The 26,390-nt window shown below is 41.9% G+C and overlaps 2 protein-coding genes across 9 annotated transcripts in view; both read left to right on the top strand.

The window, feature by feature from the left end:
* Positions 1-10,133, top strand: hoxb4a (homeobox B4a). Of its 2 annotated transcripts, XM_056582557.1 has the most exons (3): positions 1-69; positions 6,170-6,555; positions 7,893-10,133. In XM_056582557.1, the coding sequence occupies exons 2-3, from the start codon at positions 6,339-6,341 to the stop codon at positions 8,207-8,209; spliced, it is 534 nt and encodes a 177-aa protein (XP_056438532.1). In that variant the 5' UTR covers positions 1-69; positions 6,170-6,338; the 3' UTR covers positions 8,210-10,133. The 2 variants fall into 2 exon arrangements, with proteins under 2 accessions (XP_056438532.1, XP_056438524.1); XM_056582549.1 differs by lacking the exon at positions 1-69 and having other exon boundaries at positions 5,524-6,555.
* A 2,061-nt stretch (positions 10,134-12,194) lies between these two features.
* The window catches only part of hoxb3a (homeobox B3a), a 35,508-nt gene continuing 21,312 nt past the window's right edge, over positions 12,195-26,390 (top strand). For 2 of the 7 annotated variants that reach the window (XM_056582433.1, XM_056582442.1), the window contains exon 1: positions 12,195-12,375. The gene's annotated coding sequence lies outside the window, so the exon portion shown is untranslated. The other 5 variants (XM_056582484.1, XM_056582468.1, XM_056582460.1 and 2 more) reach the window with 3 other exon arrangements.

The raw sequence follows: 26,390 nt of genomic DNA, 5'->3' as shown, positions 1-26,390 counted from the left end.
GAACAGCGAAAATGTTTATTTTGGACGTCGAAAGAGGAGATCGGTGTATATCAAAAGAGTAAATAAGAAGTGAGTAAAATCGATGTGGAGTAACCCAGTTTGCGTACTGCTATGTGTCATTCCGTGTGTGTTTGTGTGTGTGTGTTTGTGTGTGTGTGTGTGTGTGTGTGTGTGTGTGTGTGTGTGTGTGTGTGTGTGTGTGTGTGTGTGTGTGTGTGTGTGTGTGTGTGTGTGTGTGTGTGTGTGTGTGTGTGTGTGTGTGTGTGTGTGTGTGTGTGTGTGTGTGTGTGTGTGTGTGTGTGTGTGTGTGTGCAGCTTATGGCAGGTGTCGTGACTAGCAAAGAAGGAGAGATCACGTGCTTGGGAAGTGTTGAAAGTGAAAATTGCTCCCTCCCTCCTCCCCTCACCCCCCAACGAAGTAGGTTAATTAGTGTATCTGGTAGCTTGTGATTTGCTACATTTGAATGTAAGTCTGCATGTATTGCCCTTTATTAGAAGTAGGCCGAGGCCTAATTGACTAATGACTTGTTATGACGTTATACGCAGGCCTTTGTGACGTAGCCTATGTAACTGCACGTTCAATCTATAGGGTTGTTATAAAAAGCTATTCGTTTTACCCTTGTGGATGCTACGATTGATGTCCCCTGAAAATATTTAGCTGTGCACAATAACATTTTGGTTGTACTATCGAGCAAGCACCACACGCACCTCGGGTAAAGCTGTTGAGGGTGAAGGCAAGATCGCCTCCATTGCAGGGTCACTGAAAACGATGCTGGACTTTCTCCCCTTTTGGTATAAATTAATATATCGTCGTAGTCTGATCTTTTGCCAATACCTATCCATATGTACACTAACACTATTCAATTTGGTCCGTATAGCCAATTTTGATCACATTCATTTGGATTTTAATACAAAGTGATGCATTATTAACAACTGCATTCATATCCACACCTGCAAAACTAAAACGTGAATCATTGATTCGTTTTGCCCTGCACAAATAGGCTACATTTAGCCTCCCCATGTTTTCCAGTTTTCCGATGTTTTATGGTGTTGTGAAGGTTATTGGATTTCAAGTAGAGAATGGGATTTCGATTTTTGTTATCCAATAGACCTGTAAAAAAGGTAAAACGGTGGCCTAGGCCTATTTGTGGCGATCTCTGTTCAAATGTGTGTGTTCGCTGTGCTGCTCATTTAGCGAAACGCCGTTTCAACAGAGAGAAAAAATCCACGTTTTATGCATATGATTGGATGTTTGGCAAACACCAACCATAATTGTAGGGGTTCTCCAGTCACACATACTAGGGTGTATCTATTAGCTACACCCAAGTAAGTCTAGTAGGCCTAAATGTAACATCTGCTCTTTTTGAATAGGCTGTCTTTCGTGCTTGCTTACTTGTTTGGAAGATTGTAGGCTAATGAAACCCTCTCCGAGAAATGATACGCGTACACAAAGAGGCCATATTGACACAATAACCCTGATTGAAAGGCATTGATTTGAATAAAACACCTTGAGATTAATACACGTTGGCTAGATTGATTGAAAGAGCCCGAGCCTTTTTTTTTTTCTATACGGCGTTACTTTGCATGACAATTAACTCTGAGAAATGAACTTTCATATATTTTTTCAGACTCAACAAAGAAGATTTAAGACAATCTCCTTTCGCCTGTGGCCCACAGTGTCTCGAATCGAAAATGCCAGGTGCAACCATGAGCCTATGTTTTGTAAGTCATATAGGCCGAAAAGGTATTTCTCGATAGTCATTTTAAATACGGCTCTTCATATACATATTAGCAGATATTATATATATATATTATTAACGATTAGGCCTATTAGGTGCCATATATTTTAATCTTCATAGAACCAAGCATTATAATGGAGAATAATTCGTTTATTTATGGAGAACAAGGGAGGCACCTAAAAGCGTAGGTAATCTATTCATTTTTTGCTTCTCATTTTCGCTACTAAACGCAAATTGCTCGCCATAAAAAAAAAAAAACGTGGGCAATTCCATCTGGACCCTTTGGCGACTTTTTTCGACGCACTATCTTAGTATGTTATAGTTACTCCTCTCACATGACATCAGATATTTCATTTGAATGTATTAACAAAGTGAATGACAATGTCTTTCAAAATCTGTTCATATTTTAGACGCATTCTTGGGGTTGTGAGCCTCTAATGTTGTTGTCCATAACTGCAGATCAGCATATGGGAGGTAACTGTTGGTTTGGCGCGTTGTTTGTGAAAGGGGACAGAAATAGCTCAGTGTTCCCTTGACTCTTTTAAAACCTTACCGTTTTATTTGTTGGCACATTGACCTACACAGGCCAGCTTTGGAACAATGGTCTCCCCGCGCGAGGAACATTCGTTGAATGGCCATGTTGACAAACTTGACAGAAGGAAGGGGAAGTAATGGAGTGCAAATGGTTGGAGGGGCCGCACACAGAAAGCACCTTGATCGATACCTGAGATCACCTGCAGGCACACCGGTAGTTCAAGTTGAGATGCAAGCACATGCTGGGATTGGTGAACAACGACAGGTTTGTAGGAGAACAACACAGCGTTTATGCTATAGAATATAATAGAATAGTATAGAAAAGGAGAGCATAGAACAGAATAGAAGTAGTAGAATAGCTATTACCACGATATTGTAATCTTCAGCCTGTTCAAATTCGTAGAAGGAGTTATCAGCTCGGGGTCAAATAATAGGCCGGTAGGCACTATTATGTATGTGGTTAAGATTGAATGTTTAGGCCTGCTCAAATCAAAATCTTTAAATGCACATGTCTCACTGTTAAAAAACGTTTTCGAAATAACTCAAATCAAGGGGTAAATTAGTAGAAGTAGTATTGGACCAACTTCATTTGGTTTTGAGATTTCTGCCGTTAATCACGCTGTTTATTAATTGATATTTCTGATTATTTCTCTATTTATGTTGGTCAATTAAAAAAGTGTTAAAATGCAGCCATTGTATTAGAACAATATAGTAAAGTAGGCCTACCTACATTATCCGTAGGCCTACAGGCCTGAACAAATCAAGCAATTAATTCGTATATCGAATAGTGTAGTAGGCCTATTTTAAAACAAAATGTAATCTAAATAATAATAATTTACATTTTTGTATTCTTTACGTATCTTTGTATTTCATACAACTGAAGAAATATAGTCGATATGTGGCTATGCTAGTTGATAGTGGGCACATTCATAAAATGGAAATGTTGCGGTTGAACAAGGGTAAGGCAACTTGCTAATTACCAACAATTCAATTAACGGCGTTGTCCTGAATGCATCTCATTGTCTTTGTTTTTAGGATGAACAATCGATTTTTTCGAATAACCACAACCATAATAATAAAATACTTATTATGAATATTATTACTAAAAATATAACAATGATAACAATAATGATTGGCTTTAAGAAAAATGCTTAAAGCCTATAAGTAGGCCTAAGGGTAATATAAGACATATTAATATGAGTAGTTAGCTATTGGCTAATGGTTTTATTAGTTATTAGTGCTTTTGTTATCAACTATTAATTAAAACCACCGAGACTCTTGCTTCAAGCTTGTCCAGACCACCAGCTCCAGAGATCCGCTGTCTTCTATATCTACCCTGTAGATCCGGATTTGTGTGAAAACTGCTACACCAATCACAAATTCGCTTCTAGGGGAGTATATAGTTGATTTGAACACTACGGCAGCAGTGGAACGCCACATGACCGGAAATGTTGATTTTGACGTCTTACGGATGTTGCTGTCTGATATAGTTGTTTGGTAGCTAGGGAAGTGGTCAGGACATTTTTATTTTCTCGTGTATTTTTTATTTTGTCATTATTGTTTGTCTGTTACGTTTGGAGCTTGCGCATTCTGATAGGCAATCCTACGCCTGAAGTGTTTTATTGGAGTTTTTGATTTCATGGTGGTTCCTCAACCACACCAGATTTGTTTTGATGTCCATAGATGTTTCTATTCGTATAGTAAAAGTTATGTTCGAAAGGTACAGGTGGTTCACAGAATCACTTATAAGATTCCAATTATTTTTTCTTCGATCGACAGCTTAGTTTGGACTTTATGACGAATAATGAATCATTGCCTTCAAAACGAAGTGTGGTTGCTCTAATATTAACGAGACTGCAGGTTTGGAGTTTGGAGAGGCCACCATATGGAGAGGGAGAGTGTTTTTATGGAGAGTTCAATGGTCGCTCAATTTTCTGCCAACAGTGAATCTAAATATCTCCATCATCACTGTGTGGTCATTATTATAGAGTAGCTTTCCTTTTTATTAATATTCAAATCTGATATCCTGCTTCAAATCTATTCCAATTAAAGTATAGACAATATAAAGGGATAAAGCTCATCTATTTCATTTAAAGACTTATTCATGAAATTATTTACTTATACATGGAATTAATAGGTATTTCAATAAAATGCTACATTTGAATAACTTTAGGTACAATTAAATTATATTAAAATGTGGATATGCCTAATAATAATAATAATAATAATTATGTAGGCTAATAATATTAGTAGTAGTAGTAGTAGTAGTAGTAGCAGAAGTAGTATTATTATTATTATTATCAAAATAATAATAATTAAATAATTTCGTGCTAAGCATTACTCAATAGCAGAGTATATAGGCTATAATATAGGCCTCATACATAAACCGAAAAAAATGGGTTTATTAAGAATTTAGTGATTTTGTTCAATTTAACGTTTCTGCTTTTGGATTTTTGACATTAATTTTCATCTTTAATCTGCTGTGTACCAAATATTCACTTTTAAAACATTTGCAGGCTTTTGGATTGCTTTTCTTAACGAGTGTTAAACCTATCTCGTGAGGTAAAGGCAATCAATTCCTGGTTGTTGAGTGCAAGTGATTGGAATATGCAACTTGTTTGGGGGTTAAAGACATGGCTGAGGTATGCTGACAATAAAACACAGGTAATGCTGTGTGTGTGTGTGTGTGTGTGTGTGTGTGTGTGTGTGTGTGTGTGTGTGTGTGTGTGTGTGTGTGTGTGTGTGTGTGTGTGTGTGTGTGTGTGTGTGTGTGTGTGTGTGTGTGTGTGAGGGTATTCTGTCATGCTAAAGTAACTGGAATGGGAGTCTGGCATAAGGTGGCGGAGCAGGATTACTATGCAAAGAGAGTGAATTGTTTGTTGGCCGAACGTGGTCCTTTAAAAGGGAACGGCACTGGACTCATGTTCTTAATGCAACGGTCTTTCCGTGATTTAGGAAGCCGTGTAACCTGAATTAGTTGATGAATTTTCTATCGATCTCAACACGCTAGATTTATCTCTGACACCGATACTGCTGCTGCGCGAGCAGAGTGGGTGGTGGATGCACTGCACAAGTCAGACAGGGCATTCTCTCATTCCAGTTATTGGCGATTTGGAAAAAGCTTGGCAAGCACGAGTCAGAGAGAGAGAGGTAGAGGTAGAGAGAGAAAGGGTAAGAGACAAAATAGACCGATTAGGGGGCGATACGGGGAGAGAGATAGGTCTACATATGAGAGGGAGCCAAGTTGCCATCACCTTGTGCACTTTCTTGCATTTTTTCTTTTGCTTTTTTAAGTTTCAGTCAAAAGAGGGCGGTCAGAGAGTGGCACTGCTTGTTTTACTGTACAGGGAGTGCAAGCAGTTTAAGGAGACGGGGCGGGGGTGTAGCGTGCCACCACAACCAATGCACAGCCAACGCGCGCGTCTTGCAGAGGGTGTCAACTCGATTTGTTCCTCTTTGATATGATATGATTTGATCGAATGCATAAACCGTGATGAGTGTGTGCAGATCAAAAAAGATCGAAAGTAAACAGGAGTTTGCGGTTTTTTACGACTTCAACAAACAGAGCCATATGACGACGCGCGTGCAGGACTTGTTTTGTGCCTAATCCTATTTCCTTATCCGGGGTTCGTCACGCCGACACACCATTGGTCGGGCATCGTCACATGGCTCCTTAACTTTGTTCACTTGACAGAAAGTAGGAGGGTTCAACCGAAAGGCAATAACCGAAGAGTAAAGGCATAAGATATAAATTTTGGTTATATTTTTTCCGAGCGTGTGCCATTTCACAAAAGACTGGTATTAATGGCCATGAGCTCCTATTTGATCAATTCCAACTATGTGGATCCGAAGTTTCCACCGTGCGAGGAGTACTCACAGAGCGACTATCTGCCCAGCCACTCTCCGGACTATTACAGCTCCCAGAGGCAGGAGGCTACCGCGTTTCAGCACGATCCCCTCTACAACCACCACCACCACCAGCAACACCCACAGCGGCCGGGCTGCGGCTCCGAGCCTGCGCCCTTTACACCATGCCAGGGATCTGGGCAGCCCGCCTCGGTGGTCATGTCCCCGCGGGGTCACGTCTTGCCCCCGGCCGGACTTCAGGCACCAACACCCGTCTCGGAACAGAACCGCCACTGCGACTCGGTGACTCCAAGCCCCCCACCGCCACCGTCCTGCGGACAAACACCGCACAGACAAAGCTCTGGCTCTTCCCCCGCCAGCACCCGCAAGGATCCGGTGGTCTACCCGTGGATGAAAAAGGTCCACGTCAACATCGGTAAGTGTCCGCTGCTTGACTTTTCACTAAACCCGCTCTCTTCTGATATATATACTGCTCTGTTTCTTTGTGCTGCACTGTGTAGTCAAGCCCGAGGCGGACAGCTCGATGCCCACAGTCAAATCCACGGCCCCCCTCTCTGGGAGAAGACGGCAGAAGTAGCGCTCGGGTCGAGATTTACGATTGCCTGTTTGCAGGGCCAACATAATTACATCCCCCATAAATTTTTATTGCACCTCTCCGACGAGGTACTTTTTGAAGTCCGACCGCAAGATCTTCTGCTCTAATTCCCTGCTTTATGACAAGTCAGGAAGAGCCCATAAGTTAAGTTTTATGATTTGGTAATTTGATTTTAAGTGGCCTGGTTGTATAAACAGTGTACTTTACTCTGTCGAGTTTTCTCTGTTATAGGCCTACCAGGGGAGGGAGTTTTATGGCAGCTAAAATATTCATGTTTATGGAGCCGGCCGTAAAACACTAATGTAAAACCAAAGAGTTGGTAGTCTATTAGTCTTATTTTAGTGTTATTTTTCCGCACTGGACGGCCGTGTTTGCTCTTTCGTGGTATTGTAGCACATGTTTAGACAGCACTACATAACCTACATTTTGCAAAGTCACTGTCATGGTCCATTTCTATCCAAAAAGTTGCAATCTCTTATTTGTTGTTTATCAGTTGAGGACCCAATGAATACATTTGGGATTTCGTCTAACACGATTCTTGTCATCTGCTTGTAGTTGTTAGATTTGTTGAATCATTAACCCATCCGCCATTCAGATGTCTGTGTCGTTATACCCCCACCCCCGCCTTCTATTCTTAACCACATTACCCAAAACCGACAATGGCTATCTATAGTTGCATCTGGATCACATGGCTTAACATTGAACTGTCGGCCATATCTAGTATTATGGCGCTCGATGGACGTGCGTGCGCCGCTGCATGGCTGTCCAATGTGTCTACTGTGTGTCTCTGCTGCGTGTCCGTTGTTATTCAACAAATAACAACATTTGGATTCTCCTTTGACGGGCATAGAAGATACTTATTAACGCCACGAGGCCTTCGTGTTACAACCGAACAGGCAACCGAGCTGTTATTACAAACGTTTTAGAGCAAAGCATGACCAATAGCTGCCGATAGGGACATCGTTGGATGAAATGAACAGCGATCTAGCCAGTATTGGCATTTTGATGTAGGCCTACTTATGCCCGTTATAATATGGGGCGGTGTATTTGCGACACAAAATGTATACTGAATTCTTATGAAGAAATGAAATTAGATTACTTAAAGAAACAAATTACCCTAACTTCACAAATGACATATCATCTTTTTATTTCCTCAGTGAATCCAAATTACACCGGAGGAGAGCCCAAGCGCTCGAGGACGGCGTACACGCGTCAGCAGGTTCTGGAGCTCGAGAAGGAGTTCCACTACAACCGGTACCTGACGCGCAGGCGCAGGGTGGAGATCGCGCACACCCTCTGTCTCTCGGAACGGCAGATTAAAATCTGGTTTCAGAACCGGAGAATGAAGTGGAAAAAGGACCACAAGTTGCCTAACACAAAGATCCGATCAGGGAGTAGCTCATCAAACAGCCACAGCAATACAAACTCGCTGGCGTTAGCGAGCTCCCAGAACCGATCGAGTGGACCACTATAGCTGAAATGATCGCAGTTGTCCTCACTTACATTTCTTCAGTTCAACCTGAGTGGAACTATCCTCATTGCATATTATACAACTCATGACGCACTTTTGAAGAACAATAGGCCAACTGGAGGGCCTCCTTGGATGCGTTTTTGGTATTATAGGGTTAATGACCTTTAGGCTATGAAGGATCTGGGGCTTGGATATTGATAGTGAAGAGAAAGCCTTGTCCAATTAGTAAAACAGAAATAACAAAGGGGGATGAAGCAACGCAAATTCAAAAATTCAAACGCACTATTTGTGTGCGTTACGTTTTATTCGACCATCTCTCTCTCTCTCTCTCTCTCTCTCTCTCTCTCTCTCTCTCTCTCTCTCTCTCTCTCTCTCTCTCTCTCTCTCTGTCTCTGTCTCTGTCTCTGTCTCTGTCTCTCTCCTCTCTCTCTCTCTCTCATGCCAATCGCTCGCTGTTGCATGATCCACTCCGTATTGTCCCATAATGTCAGTCTGCTTATTCTTCTGTATCCCTTCACTTTCTTGACTGCAAAAGTGACTTACCAGGACACAATGCAGCAAGCAGACGATAGTCTTTTTTTTTTTTTTTGGTGAAGATGGATCCTCGTTTTCATCTTTAATCATGCCAAACTCGGGCCCCATTTGTCATGTTTACTCTGTGGGTACAAAGCAAAGGGTTGAACCGCGGCTCTACCTATTACCTCCCTCCCACCCCTCCTCATCCCATCCATTCCTCTGTTTTATAAATGAAACCTCTAGTCTCTCGTCAAGAAACGTTTTCATACGCTGCTTTTAACGCTCCCTCTCAAAGCACCCCTCCGTCCGGCACCATGATAACCAAAATATAACAAAACGAATTCACTTCCTATACTTCCTTTATTCAAAAATGAATTGCCCTTTATACTTTTTATACATAAAATAATATTTTCATTATATTTCCTTTAAAAAGTGAAGCAATGCAACGTGTATCCCTTCCTGTATCGATGGGAAGGATACATTCTATGAGACAACGCGCTTACGTACAGTCCTTTCATTGCTCAAATGTGATCGTTATAATTTACAGTGTTATTTATGTGCGAGAGCCTGGTTAAATAGACGGGTGGTTAAAGAGATTGTAAAATAGTTTGTCAGACAAACTGTTGGACAGCAGACAGACAGGGTAAACAACGCTAAATACATTATGAAACATAGGCTACAGGGTTGCAAAGGATTACGCTGAGATAAATCAATTATATCCGAACCAAAATATTGGTACGAATAACCTTAAAGCATTATAAAAGCAGCACTATAAAATGTACTACATATTACCTCAGCTGTACTTATATTTTGCCTTTTTTTATGAAGTGACGAATATTGAGCTTTGTTTTCTATTTAGTGGTGAGTTATAGACGTGTTTTCATTATTGTAAAGTAATTTAATAATAAACAATTGTTCTGGTCAGGGACAGTCTGAGAGTCAAAGAAATGCGTATGTTGCATGATTGAATGATGTTGATTTATCTCTATCTCTTTTCTTATTTTTCCCCTTCAACATCTGATTAAACCATCATCTGCGCGGCACATGATGCGCAAATTGTCTTTATTTTCTTACTTTTCTACTTTTATTTTGTACTATTCTTCTTTCAATCTGTTGCATCGAAGGCCTTCATTTTTATATTTTAATAGTTCTTTATTTACATTCCAAAGATCAGTTATATTGCTGATGATTATGGCAGTGTTCTTGAAAATGTATTCTCTTTTCACGCATCCTCTTACTTTTCAACTTATATTTGTTCGTTACCACCTTTTCTGATTATCCTCCCCATGTCCTATTATTTGTAAATAGTTCATAAAAAAATTAATAAATGGCTCCAAACCGGAATCTATAGCCTACTCTTCTGTCTTTGCCGCTTCCTTGCACTCTCTGCCAGCAGTTACATTTTAATCATTTTGCCAGGCTGGTGGATGTAGCCTAGGCCTATATGTATTTGCATTCCAAAGTTATTTTGGTGATGATTAATAATTTAAGTAAAATGTATATATATATATATATATATATATATAGGCCTATATATATATATATATATATATATATGTGTGTGTGTGTGTGTGTGTGTGTGTGTGTGTGTGTGTGTGTGTGTGTGTGCGTGTGTGTGTGCGTGTGTGTGTGTGTATACATACACATAATTTAAGCCATTTTTTCTGGCGGTTGTGAGAAAAAGTGTATGTAAAACAAACATACTTAGGCACAAACAGAGGCACGGAATAATTTCGTTTAATTTTGAGGCTTTTTAACATAACGAACTGTCTCGAGAAATCAGCGGCCTGCAGATCTGCCACCAAGGCAGCGATGATTAATCTCCCCCGACCAAGAGTGATCTTGGTACATTACGTCTTGTAATCTCGTTTTAAATCACATACCGTCCCTCCGTTTCACTCCCTTTCTCCCGTTAATTTAATGTCTGCTCTCTGGCATTGCAGTGGGCCTGGCTAGATTTGCTCGCTTGGGCTAAGCATCTGATATTAAATACAATTCCTCCTATCCTGAAAACAAAAGTAAATTCGTTTTTTTCTGCTGGTGCTCTCTTAATGCTTTAATGAGTGTAATTCTTGCACAACATCTTTTTTTTCTACCGTTTGAGCTTTCTGGCTGGTGCTGCGTGTGATTTTTTTTTACAAAAAGGGAGCGGGCCGGCGCCATAGCTCAAACCCTGACAACCAAATAGATAATCAACAAGACGAATGGCTTCTTTTGTAAGGCGCGGCTCTCGTATTAATTTTAATTTTCTTTTTTTAGAGCAGGTATCGAAAAATATAGAGCAAGACGGGGGAGGGAGAAAATAGCATTTCTCCCAATGAACTTAAAACCAAAAGTGTGCCCCTTCAAATTGCTCCGCTCGCATTCCGTGGCTCGGAGAAGATTCTCTATTACTCGGTGGTTGATATCTCTTCGGGTCTCTTGCCACGGAGCCACCCGCTGCCCATTTATCTGCTTTCTCTGTGTCGTGTTTAAGAAAAAGGCGGTCCTGCCATCCCTGAAATGCGTCGTGCTTCAAACACAAAGTCTAAACAAAGATGTATTAGGCCTACTGAGAAAGACTGTCCCACGTGTCTGATGCATACGTTTAGAATACATAGAGCCTAGATGTGTGCTTGCAAAAATAATAATAATTACAGAACCACACAGACGACCGCTAGATGTCTTGGCTTTAACCAAATTGCGTTATTTTTATTCTTAGTATATCCCATATCTCCTTTGAACCAAACCTCGTTTCATAGCACAGTACAAGAGGAATGGCCGGTATTTTGATTACCCATAGTCCCTTTTAATGCTGGCCCTGGGGCATAGCTACACTTGCACACGAGCAACGTGTATTGTTGTCTGAATGTTGTGAATCACACCACAGACTAACCATATTTGCGCGTCTCTCCAACTCCCCCCATCGCCATAACGCACATAGGGCCTACACATGTGTGCCTTCACAATAAACCAGATGCCGCGGGGTAGGCCAAGCCGCCGGAGCTCTATATCCAGGCTATGGCAAAAATAAATGAATTTGCGTGAGGTGACACCGCACATAATAAAATCCACAGAGGAATTCTCATTCTTTTAGTCGCCTTTATCATCCCAGGCCTTCTGTGCATCAGTGCGGGGCTATTGAATGGTGCATGGGGAAAGGAACAGATTTTGTGAGAGCAGGACCCCCCCTCTCCCCCCATCCCGTCCTCGCCCAAAAGTTCACCGCCATTATTTCCTCGACAGGACAGAGGGAAGGCACCTCAAGAAAAATGTGAGAATTATGCAAGAAAAATCATTAATCACTTGTTCAACTTAAAACAATTCGTCTTTTTTCTATTGTCATTCGGCAGCCACACACAAGCGACAAGACCCCTTCTGCCATGCGTTGGAAAGGGAGGGAGCGGGAGAGAGAAGAAAAGAATAAGAAGATGTCTTGGGAGACAGTTGACTCCCCCTCCCCACACCCCCCCCCCACACACCTGCCCCCACCTCTCACAACCAATCTCCACTTTTAAGTAGCCAAGAAGTATACGACTAAAAGAAAAAAAAGTGTTTCTTGATCCTTGGGAGGAGAATAAATGTGCCAGAAGAAAACGCAAGGCAGTCACTGGAAAATCACCATGTCCGCAGGGAAGATGGCCAGGAAGTTAGCTGCGGCACGAAGTTACAAGGTAAGAAACCAACTATTTCTGGTTTGTTTATGTGATAGGCCTACATCTCCACCACACCCCTCGTGGTCCTTTTCTGCTTCTCACTTTCCCTGATACATCGGTGGCATTTTTATGGTTTTATGGCCCCCATGTGCATTTGTCGGGGTCAAGCGAGGGCTGGTAGGGCCTTGTTGCTTTGATTTAAGCCTTGGTACTTTTGGAGCCGTGTGTTGGTGTGAAGGAATGCGGAGGGTCCATCCACAGACGACCTTGTTTTCTTGTTACAGTTTGTTCAACTGTTCCTCTGGCCTTATGCGCTTGGCCGCCGTCACCTCAAATAGCGCAAAGGCTACGTCATGATTGGCCGCGTTTAACCCGCGCACAGCCCGTCCACATGTCCTAGTGTGTTTGTTCTTTGTGGTGGTTATATTGGTGCTGTTCAGTGATTATGTTGTTACTACTTGCTGTAGTTTGGTCTGGCTTTGCGAGACTATGTTGTTACCAACATAATCAACTGTTGATTCCTAACGCTTGGGAATCGTCCAAGCCGGACGTTCGTGCCATTATACACATGACCTAGTTTAGTAGCTCATTGTTTACACACATGTAATTGTCTATCTAGTCTAGCTGGGTGCAGCATGCGCCGATGCGGCGTAGGCCCATAGGTTTCACAGGTTTTATTAAAATACTGTTGCGTGTCTTTTTCCGGCCAGGTGCGAACGAGCTAGATACTGGGATATGAATAATTCTGCGATCAATTGTTTAAGGTGCATGTGTGTGTGTGTGTGTGTGGGGGGGGGGGGGGGGGGGGGGGATTTTTCTGAAAAAGACAAATTAAAAATGCGCGGAGCCATGGTTAATGGATACTCTCTCGGTTGCGCTCGAAAACAATTTAGCTCTGAAACAAACGATCCGCGAGGCTATCCAAATGAACAACGAACGATCGTGGGCTTGCATGTAGTGCATGCCCCCCCCCCCCCCCCCCGCATTTGCTCAGATGAGCACCAGCAGCACATACGCAGTCACTCGTGTGACGCGCGGTCAACCATCACACACGAATGGTAAATATAAGCGACTGATAGCCCTATTGGAGGAATAAAAGAAAAAAATAAGCGATTGACGGAAAATCGATGTTCGAGCCGAGTGGGTAGAAGAGCCAACTATGGCCGCAGAGGGTTCAACCAGAGGACAGATTATTCTGACCGATGAGGTCCACTGACTGTGAAGCCAAAGGCTGACCCCCTCCCTCCCTCCAAACCCCCCCGGTTCCCTCCGCCGCTTGACCCCGCGCTAGACTGATGGACTCTGTGCACCAGGTTACATTCCCAGCCGCGGAGACCCCCGAAGCCCCTCCACCCGAGGCCAGTTAGTCATAACATGCCTAGTTCAGGGCACTGTAACCTCGGGGCATGGCGGGGATGTCTCCGCTTCTTCTCAAGTCACGCAAACAGACTGACAGACAAACAGAAAAGGAAAACACAGTGTGCTGGAAGGGGTCGACGAAAGGGCAGTGCCTGTGTGAGATAGTTTCAGGGGTTGGCGTGGTAGGCCCATACGGAAATTGTTGAGTTCGCACATTTTTAAACACATCGATATAATGATATAGTGATTAATTTAACGTGTATAAGGAGGGCAATTATTAACTTGTTATTAAGACTTTCTTTCTGCCACATGATGGAACGCTAGCCTGACCTAAAACTAAGAAGAAAAAGCTTAAATTGATTCAGTATCCATTGTTAAAACAATATCGAAATATATGTGAAAACTACGTTATAAACTTGTTTCAATAGTTTAAATGAAAGCAATAATGTCTGAAGTAGCCCAATAGTTAGCTATTAAATGATTTCATATCACAATTTGCACAAAAATTTGCACAAAGTAGCGCATGCCCCCCCCCCCCCCCCCCCCCCCCCATGCATTTGCTCAGATGAGCACCAGCAGCACAAACGCAGTCACTCGTGTGACGCGCGGTCAACCATCACACAAAAAAACATAATTTTTTAACGTAAACGGAGTCTGCCCTTTGTGACTCTTCAGAAAAAAAAACATTGCCAAATATTCAACTTGACTGTGCTGTGGGCCGGTAGGGATGACCAGGAAACAATTAAGGTTCATTTACATTATGAACTTGAAAAATTAGACATTGGCTTCCCGAGGGCAGTAGCTAGTAGTTAGGCCGGTCACTGCAGGGTACTTTGTTACCTTCTGTATTAGCAAACGGGATTGGCATATCAGATACAAACCTGCACTTGTGGGTCAAATCCCTGATGTGCCCAGAGTTTTCTTTCTGAAGGTCTTCCTATTATACAAACACACATCTTGAGGCATTCATTGAAAGTGTAGAGTCTTACCATCTCTCAAAATAATAATTAAAGCAGAAGTAATTGCCACAATCCAGTGTAAAAGGAGAGTAATTAAATGAAGATCTATGGGATTTTTCCACAATTCAGACTATATGTATGTATGTGTTTATTCTTCAGGTATATTATCTTGCTAAGGCAAATATTTGGAAAAGTAAAAGTTGCAAAAGGGTTTGATCCTCAGCTGAAAGGTTTATGTGTTCAAACCCCAATCTGCAGTTGATCTGTGCATCATTTAGCCTGATCCCTTACCCTTACCTGTTGCTTAATGTATCAAAAAAACACAACCTTCATCTTGAATTAAAGCGTCCACTTAAGGACTCAACTGTAATGTTTCCTCTATGGAGGTCCTGGGTTTGGTCTGATAACGGGTGCCTTTCTGCGTGGAGGATGCACGGTCCATGTGAGTCAAGTCCGGCCTCCTTCCGCCTTCAAGGTCCCAATGCTTGTTGGGAATAGGCTGGGATCCTGCACTGCAAAGAGCGCTTGATGCTCAGCGAGCCAGCCCTGTGTAAACAGAGATTAAATAAACATAATTTGCAGTCATTACGGAGATATTCGGCACATCGTCGTCTCATCAGGGGTCTCTTCGTTTGTTTTGAGCACCTAGATCGGGCATAAACAGACCTTATTATGGGATGCTGAAGAAACGTGGTCATTTTAGTACACGTAAGGCAACGTGGTGGACAGTTCTTGGATGAACGCTCAGGAGGCATGGGTGATGCTCTCTTCATGGTCGCTTCCATAAATTACGAGGCTTTTGCCAGACACACTAATTGTTGTAAGGTTCGCCCGATTGTTCAACCTTTGCCCACAGCAAATATCTTGCACAGAAGATGACCCCGTCACTCAACGATGGGACCCGGCCTCCTCATTGTGGGCGGTGTCATTTCTTATTGTAAAATATAAATATGTATACCTTTCCTCTTCCCTCTTCAAGCCAAACGTCTCAAATGATTTGCGTCATTTCAATCCCTCTTTTTTGCATATGGTTGAATGAGATTATCCTTTGCATGATATTGCTGTGAAAAAAACAATGGGATAGACAAACCCATTGGAATAAAATATAGGATTTTTCTGAAAATAACCTTTTATATATGAGATATGTGGATAGTCTGGTCTTATGATTACTATTTAACATAATCAACCAATCACTCAACAACAAATCCCACCGTTCTACTGTAAAATAGCATAAAACCCATTTAACTATTCAAGTTACTAACGGTTCCAAGCCTCTAAGACTCTGGGTTTGCATCCTTTGTTTGCCAAACTATGTATCTAGATTATAAATGTCCATTTGTATTGCATTAAGTACTTAATACTAATATTATACTATATTACGCCTATACTTACATCACCTTTTTTGATACAAATGTTGTATGTGATGATTCATCCAATGGAGAACCGTAAAATCCGGAGAAAACTTTTATGCTAGTGGAAAATGTAATGGATTGCGTGGTAAGTTGTGGAGATTTGACAGAAATTCATATAACATATACAGTAAATAACATGCGTACTCACACAAACATGCACATCATTTCTCGCTCTTAAACAAACACAGACACACAGACAGACAGACAAACACACACACGCACGCACACACACACACACACACACACACACACACACACACACACACACATACACACACACACACACACACACACACACACACACACACACACACACAACCACGCACATATATTCATCTCTATTGCTGTTGTATATTATTATCCACCCCCCTCCCCCCATCTGTCTCTCCTATCCTTCCCCATCTCCATTTTTTCCTCACACACACTGTACAGCCAGTCTTTGCCAAAGCACCGCAATACAAATGCTTCCACCGTTCTCCTGGCGTTGTAGAGCCATTCTTCCCAGATTTGTTGGCCAGCTCCTGGCCTTGGCCCGGGGAGTCTCGCGGTGGTTCGCCTGCTCGGGATCAGGGCCACTAATTGCCAGACAAATAGCCCTCGCGGCTTGCGCGCTCGTTTGCAGCCATAGCCGAAGAGTTATTATTGTGGAGAGCACGCGGAGCCGGGAGGTCATGCAGGCGCTCGGGCTGTAGGAGGAGGTAGTCAAAAGAGATATATTGCTACTGGTTCAGCTCCGCACCAGCTGTGTGTGTGTGCGTGCGTGTATGCCAGAACATGTTTTAATGACCACCCCCCCTTCCCCTCTTCCTCCTGCACTTCACTGACACACACACACACACACACACACACACACACACACACACACACACACACACACACACACACACACACACACACACACACACACACACACACACACACACACACACACACACACACACACAAGCACACATAAGCACACCCATACATAAGCACACACATACACCACTTCCTTTCATTGTATGTGTGTAGTGTCCCAGTCCAACATGCATGAGAACGTTCGTGTACACTTAAGTGGCCAGTTGGGAAGTCATTTAAAGGAGACATATATTAAGTACAAAATAAAACGAGAGCCAACTAGTACTCTTCGCCAAAAAAGTGCACGCACACACAGAGACTAACACACACACACACACAAAAAATAGTGTGCGCTCACACACACACACAAACACAGACTCACACACTCGCATGCGCATGCACACACTTACATGCATGCACACAGACACAAACATCATGCACACACACAGACACACGCACTAACCGAAGATAGTGTGCATGCAGACACACACATAAGCACACATGCAAACTCATTCTCCTTCTCATATTGACTTTTAATCCCACTCTACCTCTCTCTCTGTCCATCCCTCTCTCTCTCTCTCTCTCTCTCTCTCTCTCTCTCTCTCTCTCTCTCTCTCTCTCTCTCTCTCTCTCTCTCTCTCTCTCTCTCTCTCTCTCTCTCTCTCTCTCTCTCCATCAACACACACTTGCACTCTCACTCTATCTCTTTCCCTCTCTCTCTCTCCCCCCCTCTTCTTAAGCCATGCTGTTCAGACATGATGTCAAGTTTGTTTTGAGGAGTAGCATTGGGCAAGATGTGCGGTTCAAAAAGATTTGAACAACACAGTTGTTCAAAGTGCTTCACTTAGCAAGCAAGTAAACACACCAAAATTCAATGCTCAGTCTTTTCAACAGTGTATTGTATGATTCCCTTTGGGAATAGCTGATTGATAACTGATCACACATTCATCCTCAAGCAAATGGCTTGTTAGATGCTAAGTTATCTTTACTTCTGCTTATTTGATTTTTTTTAATCTGGTCCTGAATGAGGTTTTTGCATAGTTTCACTCGATTTGCTTCCTATGCCTTATTTCACATCCCTTTTCTTCCATACATGTGCAGCCATTTTAAATAAGAATGGTTAGCTACATTAAGCATCTATTTTGGACTGTGCAATTGGTGTATCTTCGGCAATAATGATCTTCTAGTTACCAGGTTTTAAACTTGCACCCTTATTCTCTTATAAGCCTCTGTGTAAAATGAGTAATGGCAACCGAGATCTACAGTAGTTTATTGATGCCATGTTATAACCAGCTCGGTTTGTCATGCTTATAGCTTCTGTGTACTATATACCTTTCATTTATCAATATTCAATACCAATGAAGTGTTAATTTCCCACGGAATGGATAACATTACAAAGAGTGTCCAACGTAGCTTACCTATTCACATAAAAAAAAAAAATGAAGACATTGCCTACTGAATGTTAAGGTGGTTTGTTGGTTATATTCTATTTTGTAGTCTAAAATGGGACATAAATATGAGGTTTGTTGACTGAGGTCAGCTTTGTGGTGTGGCCGTTGGACATGTTTCATGTTTTTTCAAAAGTGTATACATAGTTTTGTTCCGAGCTGTGTTACATCTATACATATATCCAGTCATACATGTGAGCAAAATATGTATTGCACTGATATTTGTATATTATTATTTATATTATACCATCTCTAGTCTATAGGCGGCTGCTACTGATTTAAACATGCATAAATGCATACCAATCTGGGCCAAGGTAATGCAATTGAATGAGAGTTGATGAACTGACATGTTTACAGTGCAGGAAAGCAAGGATCCTTTACTGGCCTTTTCTTTCACATGTCGTTGATTGCTTCCTTTGGATTTATTAAAAATACAAAACTGAAACAAAAACACTTATTCTGAATGTCATAGTCCTATTTATTGGTAAAATTAAATACTACATTATTATTTTAAAAGGTCTTATGAAGATTTTTGGATAGTGTTTTAAACTTCTGAAACCGACATAAGGCCTACAGCTCTTATTTAACGAAGGCTGGCAAAAGGTCCCACTACAGCCTTCGACTTGACAAAACGATTCAGAAGTATTGAATATCAGAGGATAGTCCAATGTCTCCATTATAATTCAGTAACGGGCACTTACAAACGGTGCATAAGACTTGCATAATGTTGAACATTGTTTGCAAGACAATTATTTTAAAATGGTCCCTGAAAGAAGATAGCCTACATATATGACGTATCACGGCCGTTTCCGGGCAACACGGCCCGATGTCTACCGTGCGGTCCCATCACTGGGGAAAAGACCTGAGCGTCTCAAGCAGTAAAATAATGTATTTCAAAAACGGTTTGTGCGCGTGCATCAAGATAGATTTACGAGCGACAGTAAAAGCCGGTAAATCAATCCCTCTTCTTATCCCTCTTCCCTTCTCTCCGTCTCACATTGACCAACATTTAAACATAGCTCGTATGAAAATGGAAGTATTTATAATAATAATAAAAACAAAAATAATAATAAAAATAATAATAATAATAAAAATGATAATAATAAATTACCGAACATTAGCTAAACCCTCTCGAGCAATAGCCAACCATTAAACCCAAGGCTTGATAGCTCCCATTCTGTACAAAAATACGCTCTTGGTTTCTTTTGAAAAACATTGTTTAAGGTTAATCATTCACGAAGATATAGAATCTACCTGTCCTCATCGATCACGGGAAGTGAAAGACCTCCAAGAAATCACAGATAGCTCTCTACTTTATTGTTACCGTTTCTTTATTCTCACCTCCAAGAATCGCGTGCAGCCCTCGTTATAGCACCGTTACAAGCTCTTGTTCTATCATCTCATCAATTGATTGATTATTTATTGATTCGTTTATTTCAGATTTCAGTTGCATTTTTCTTATGAACAATAGGCCTTAAGTAATTGTATTCAAGTTAACTTAGCCTACGTGATATTATATATCCTGGTGAACCTATACCTCCCCATTCACCAACACGTGGAACAAACATGAAAACAAATACATTTTATTTGTATAACATCAAACTGTTATATGTTGCTTTATCGCATTTTAAAGCCGGAATTTTATTGTTTCTTTCCTTCTGTCCGCCATCGCCAGCTACTTATCTTGGCCGTGGTTTCTCGATGCGATGGCTGTAATTTATGGCCATCATTACAGACGCCATCATCACCACCGCAAATGTTTGATTTTCATCTTGTGTGGAAATTCGAGAAGAAACGCTGCATCCTATGGAACTCAAAGAAAAACACAAGCGTACCACACAATACGATGCATGTGTGGGTGAATTCAACACACGTTATTTTTAACCCCTTATATTTTCTCTTTAACTTTTTCTTTTTATTCTGTCTTAATTCGTGGAAAAAACTACCTCTTGAAAATCATTGTCTACCAAATATAAAAAGGGCCTTCCCTGGCAATTGTTTGACCTTGACGTGTTTCTTGTGAGGTCTCCTCAGCCCAGCTCTCAGCCCTATATTTAGATGCAGCCTGAAGCTCTGTTGTTCGGAGGTAGACTCGGAGCTCTGCAGAGAGATCATACAAGGGATTCCATCGTTCCATTGTTGCTACCCTAACCCTCGCAGTAGGAGACTGCGTCTCTGGTCCTCCTTTCTTCCCTCACCCTGTTTTTCCCGTTTATTTTATTCCCCCCCTTCCTCCCTCCAGACAGCACCCCCATTTTCTTCTGCGTTCTGTCTTTGATTCACTTCTAAATAACACCTCCTGCCCGTTCTTCTAAACCCATTACGTCTTGCGCCACGGGCACACCACCAGCTAAACTTGTTAATAATGAGGTGGACTCTATATTTGGAGAATCCCCCACGTCGAACTGATTTGTGTGCTCGGCATAGGCCTATAACATCGAAATGGAAGGATTATTTAAAAATAATGACGCCCGGTGTCGCTCCCTTTTCTGTCGTCCCCAATGAGTTTGAGCTATAAACGTCTGTCGACATCTTTAATTTCACAATAATTGTCCCGACAAAATACTTTTTGTTACAATGGGTTCGGTTTTTTTTTTTTTAATTCCAAATAAAAAACGTGTGACAAGAATTTTATATCTAAATTCGTACATAATTATATAATAATCGAATAACAATTGTTTCTAAAAGTGTAGGCCTATTCAAAGCAAGAGGCCATGATAACATTCAGAACCTCAGTTTTTTGCATGCAGGCGGAACCGCGAAGCACTTCAAAATAACAAAACAGGCAGACAAAGAAATGAGGACAGAGGCATAATGTGATCGTCCATGTCATATGTGGAGCTCGTCTGCTACACACTGTGTACACCATACGTGACCTCTACTTTATGTGGAACACAATGCTGTGTTGGATTTTATCTCTTCTTCTTTTTTTTTTCCACTCACGCAGTAATCTCAACAAAGGTTAGATAATTTGTGGTGTCTGGTCCGAATGGGTCCCACGAACTATTTGTTGAACTGAGAGGATAAGAGAAGAGCAAAAAGCACCCCCCCACCCCCGGCCCCCATTCGCAACCCTTCCACTACATACACGCACCTCCGCCCCTTCCCCTTAACTTGTCACGTGATTCATTAAATAATTAATGCAGAGGTTGCAGAATAGATATGTTTTCGTCAGGAATATAACGGCAAGACATGGTGCTGCCCTAGACTGTGTCTGACGTGGAAAATTCAACTGTCCTCCAAAAAAAATAGAAAAACCCCTATAGCAGCAGAGAACGGCGAGGGGATAGAAAAAAGAGAGAGGACAGAGAGAGAGAGAGAGAGAGAGAGAGAGAGAGAGAGAGAGAGAGAGAGAGAGAGAGAGAGAGAGAGAGAGAGAGAAGAGGAGACACCAGAAACGTCGAAAGAGAGAGGAAGAGGGAGAGGGGAAGAGAAAAGAGAGGAAGCTGCAATAAAACAAATTTGGACGGGCGTGCGTGTTGCGGGTCGTTGTGGACGCTGTGAGTATTGCGGAAGGAAGGGGATGCGGAAACTGCATGGGGGAAAAACTAGAGGCTCCTACGCAAGTGCACCACCGCGTTGCCGCTGCTATACTGCGCTTATATTCTCCTGCAGCACTGTACATGAATTATATCATGTTGTAACATCGTGGTAAATATGTCCACACTTTCCTTGTTATTACTCTTATTCTGCATTTTGACCATCCCTTGCATGTGATGTCTTGTTTACACCTCCTTTCATCATCACTGTGTGTACGCCGAGGCAAGAGATACGTGGGGGTATAGGCTGCAAGCTGCTCTCCTGCAAGTCAGTTTAATGCAATCATAGCCGATAGCTGTTTGTATTTTTCGTAAAAACACTTGGACATGATTCTTCATCGCTCTCCCATCCCATTCTATCTTGCTCTATATGTCTTTATATCTCCCTTGACTCTCTCTGTCTATCCCTCTCCCTTTCCCTCCTTCATTTCAGCTAGCTCCTTCTCTTGATTTATAGTGAGGTAGAGTGTCAGCGTGCGGCCGTGGCTGCCATTGTGTGTTTGTGAGGGAGTGCTGTTGTTTATGGTCCTGGCCGCGATAAATCATTTTTCTCCACTTCTGGGGAGTGGGTAAAAATGATGGTCGATGGACTGATGATACACCGGAACGCGGAAGAACATGAAAGGGGAAGGAGAGAGAGAGAGTGAGAGAGAGAGAGGAGGGAAGGGATGGGATCTCGCCGCCCCTGTCGCGTCTTCATTTGCTCTTTTATTCGTTTTATGCCCGTTCGCTTTCCTCCAAGCCATCCTTTGTCGACCGAGCGATGCGTTGTGTTTTGCCTTTCAAATCCATTCCCCATATTCCTAATGGTCTTGTTTTTTTGTTTTTTATATTGAATGCTAGCTTTCTCGTTGTTGTTGTTACCTGCATGTTTCTTGTGAGGATTGGAATGGCGCCGGATCAACATGGGATTCTGTCCAGAAAATGGATTATTTTTCTTTCTGGTGCTGTTCATATGTTTAGTTTATATGGTGCAATACCTCCATTACGAGTTTCTGCTGGTTGATGTTTGTCAGAGAAAAGGAATGATATATGAGGCGGGAAGCATGTCAGAATAGGAGTTTTATTTCAAGCATATGGTCTGGTACAGTGTACAGCAGGGGTGCCCAACCAGTCGATCGCGGTCTACCAGTAGATCGCCGACAGATCCCAAGTCGATCGCGAAGGGGTGAAGAAAAAAAAAAAAAAAAAAAACATTTTTTTTTTTTTTTTTTTTAATGAAATTAAATTAGCGCGGTAGCATATACGCGCGGTAGCGCATGTGCTGTTAACAGCAGTTGAAAGCCGTCAACAGTAGTTACACACTCCTAAACGTTGGCATGGCTGAGGGGAAACAAGCTAAGACCTACCATTTTCACCCTGAGTGGGAGGAAGATTATTGATTATCGTTGAGAAGGTGCCGTGCGCAGACGGAATGAAACCCCCATTGAAGTCCGTAGGTTCACGATACAACCCCCCCCCCCCCCCCCCCCCCGGTCAACAATTGTTCTCTACCCCCCCCCCCCCCCCCCCCGGCTTGAAGGTAGGTTTGCTGGTAGATCTCGGGAGGTTGGCTACTTGAAAAGTAGATCTTGGGTCAAAAAAGGTTGGGCACCCCTGGTGTACAGTAACCAAGTAGCCTATACATTGCAATTCTTGAATTGCAACTTGAATATATTAATATATAGAGGCAACAGCAATGTGCATGGATGTATGTGATGGGCTAACTACAGTACCAGGCAGTTTGTAGTACCAGGCAGAGTTTGGACTAGTTGAGTCATATACAAATAGTCTCTTATATTTCATACGGCGATTGATGGTGGCCTATAGGCCTACATTGCATATTGGCTCTCCGTTGACTTTCCTAATATCGGTTGCAATATACGTGAGATTTCCAGTCTAAGCTTTTCTGCCCAGACTGTTTTCTTTGGACTTCTAGTGGAACTGTGCAACATTTTTCATGTCAGCACTCGCTGTCTCTGCCTTTGCTCAGAGCCTTCACCGGCAACCCCTCTTCTGCCTTTTGCATGTGGCTTAGAGAGAATACGGGGTGGATAAGGTCGTTTTCATGTCTAAACTGCAAATGTCACCCGTTTCTCCTTTCCATTCCTCTGTTTTTGTCTGTATGTTGGTGTTGGTGTTTTTCCACATTAGACTATAGCCTGCACAAGCATGCACCCCTCGTGATTTGTATAGGGGGAGGGAGGTGGGGGGAGTGGGGGGGAGGGTATTAAAATATAGAATCTTAATAGCCAAAACCCTTTCAGAAGATCCTGTGAAGCCATTCATTCGACCATGCTGATTCAGTTAGCAAGGCAATATAAACCCATGATTGTTATGCTGTTGGCACAAACCATGTTTATCTATTGCATGATGCTGTCTGTATGGGAGGAGTAACTCCGGTGAGACAAGCTCAACAGGGTATTGTGTCCCCGCTGATTCTGCCCACCCGTTCCCCTGGCAGGGGTAACGCTGGATAGGTGACAGTCGGAATCTCGTCAATCCATTCATGCGCGTCAAAAGAGTAAAACAATCAAAGAAGAGGTAAATAGTTTTATTGTTTGATAATATAACACAGAAGTGGGTCTTTGACATCAAAACAACAACAACATAAATAATATTGATACTGATAATAATGTTCAATAATAACGTAATATTATTATTATTATTATTATTATTATTAATAATAATAATAATAACAATAATACAAATAATTAAAAAACACAAATTGTTCCCATGCATTAAAAATATTATGTAACCAGGCCTAGATAGGATTAGGTGAACACATCCACATGGGCGTGCATGCAAATCTATTTTCCAATTTGAGTGTTTGGAGTTCTTCTGCATTCGAACCACCCGCCCCTCTACTTAGTCATCTCCTCTAATGCGTAGCCTACCCTATCGTAACTAAATTAGCCGGCAGTAACATATTAATGGCGGTAGCAGCGAGGCGCAGCACTTTTCAAAATCTGTATTCCCGCCGCGGCCGCTGTTGTCCGCTGCTGTGTCAAAAACAATCTTTCGGCTCATTTATGTGGACATCGCAGGGACGAGAGGGACGAGATCGGATGAGAACCTAGAAAAAAACAAAAACAAGGAGGAGAGGGAGGGGAGGGACGTGATTTCTCTCATCCTTTTGCATCTCGCCGTGTATCTCCGTGTCATATCTGAATATAGTGACAACTAAGGCTTTGAAAACTAGAAACAACCTTAATAGCCGTTCAGGTGGCTTCGAAGTCTGTCTGGTCAGGTCCGAGAGGAAATTGTCTGATCCATAATCAAAGGCAAAATATCAAATGAGTTATTTTAATAGACTAAGAATTCCTAATGGCACCACATTTTTGTATTGAACTCTGTTATTGTTTCTCTCTGTGTGGGCCTATATCATTGGAAAATCACTGCAAAATTCAAAACACATTCAACAATAGGCTACAGAAAGAGTCAAAGTCACAATAACCCATTTCACTGTGACATCAGTTTAATATGAAGGAGAAATAATTGATCAAGCAGTAGGTATATCCTGTTAGGAATGGCCCTATAGTGCTATGCGTTGTGACGTCACATTTAGCTCAATTATTTTTTCAGGCCGAAATAAACCTAAAACCGAATTTGACGATCGTGTGAAGTGAGTATTCTGCGATAAACGGCGGAACAAAGAAAAAACGCTATCCGAAAAATCAAAAATCAGATGCACAGTTGAAATACAAGAAATTAATGCACCCGAACAACGCAAATCGCGTCAGTTTGATTCAAATGGTTCCGTCATTGTGCTGCACCGGACACAAAGGGCAGACACGCGGACAGACGTTGCTCAAGGTGTATCATCCCACGTCTTCCCACGCACCACAGCAAGGGCGGCGCCGACACAATGCGGCCATGACCGGCAGCGGTGTGGTCCTCCCCGTGAACAGGCCACCAAGAAATACGGCGATTATTAAAACGTGGATAAATAAGCAAAAGATAGGCTACATGAATAAATACGAGGAAAAGCAGAACGGTCACTTCATTTTTGCGCGTTTTATCACCCAACAGCAGATTCGTCTTAGTAAAAAGGGCAAAACTATAGCCTATACAAAGAAATATGATCGAAAAATGTTTAATGCGGATGGTAGCCTACTATAAGGTCATACTGAGGTCGACCCAAAACGATGGAAAATACCTTCGCTCTAAAAATGATTCAAATCCACCAATTTGCCTGGCGGTACAAGAGTTTTCATGGAGAGAGGGTCCAACTGAATGGCCACGATACAACAAACCATGCATCCCACGCGTTTTAGTGGAGCTCAAATACAAATGCTCATTGGAGGACTACAACCACTAATTCAAGTCTTTATTTTATTCCAGTAATATATACATTTTTGGACCATGTGCTATAAATCTACAACCGTTAAGGAGGCAAATATTAAAACAAACAAATAAATATGGTTTATTTAACGGCCTAAACTGGTTAAAATGTTATATTATTATTATTATAATAAATGTTTTTATAATTATTTTATT

This window comes from Gadus chalcogrammus, chromosome 2 (assembly GCF_026213295.1).
Source record: "Gadus chalcogrammus isolate NIFS_2021 chromosome 2, NIFS_Gcha_1.0, whole genome shotgun sequence".
NCBI lineage: Eukaryota > Metazoa > Chordata > Actinopteri > Gadiformes > Gadidae > Gadus > Gadus chalcogrammus.
Note: the sequence above shows the minus strand (reverse complement) of the source record. Positions and strands in the feature narration are given on the sequence as shown.

Excerpts from the sequence above, each read along its gene's own strand:
- hoxb4a (XM_056582549.1), top strand. The coding sequence starts at position 6,078 with ATGGCCATGAGCTCCTATTTGATCAATTCCAACTATGTGGATCCGAAG. Across the intron at positions 6,556-7,892 it reads AAAGGTCCACGTCAACATCG|TGAATCCAAATTACACCGGA; the intron begins GTAAGTGTCCGC and ends TTATTTCCTCAG.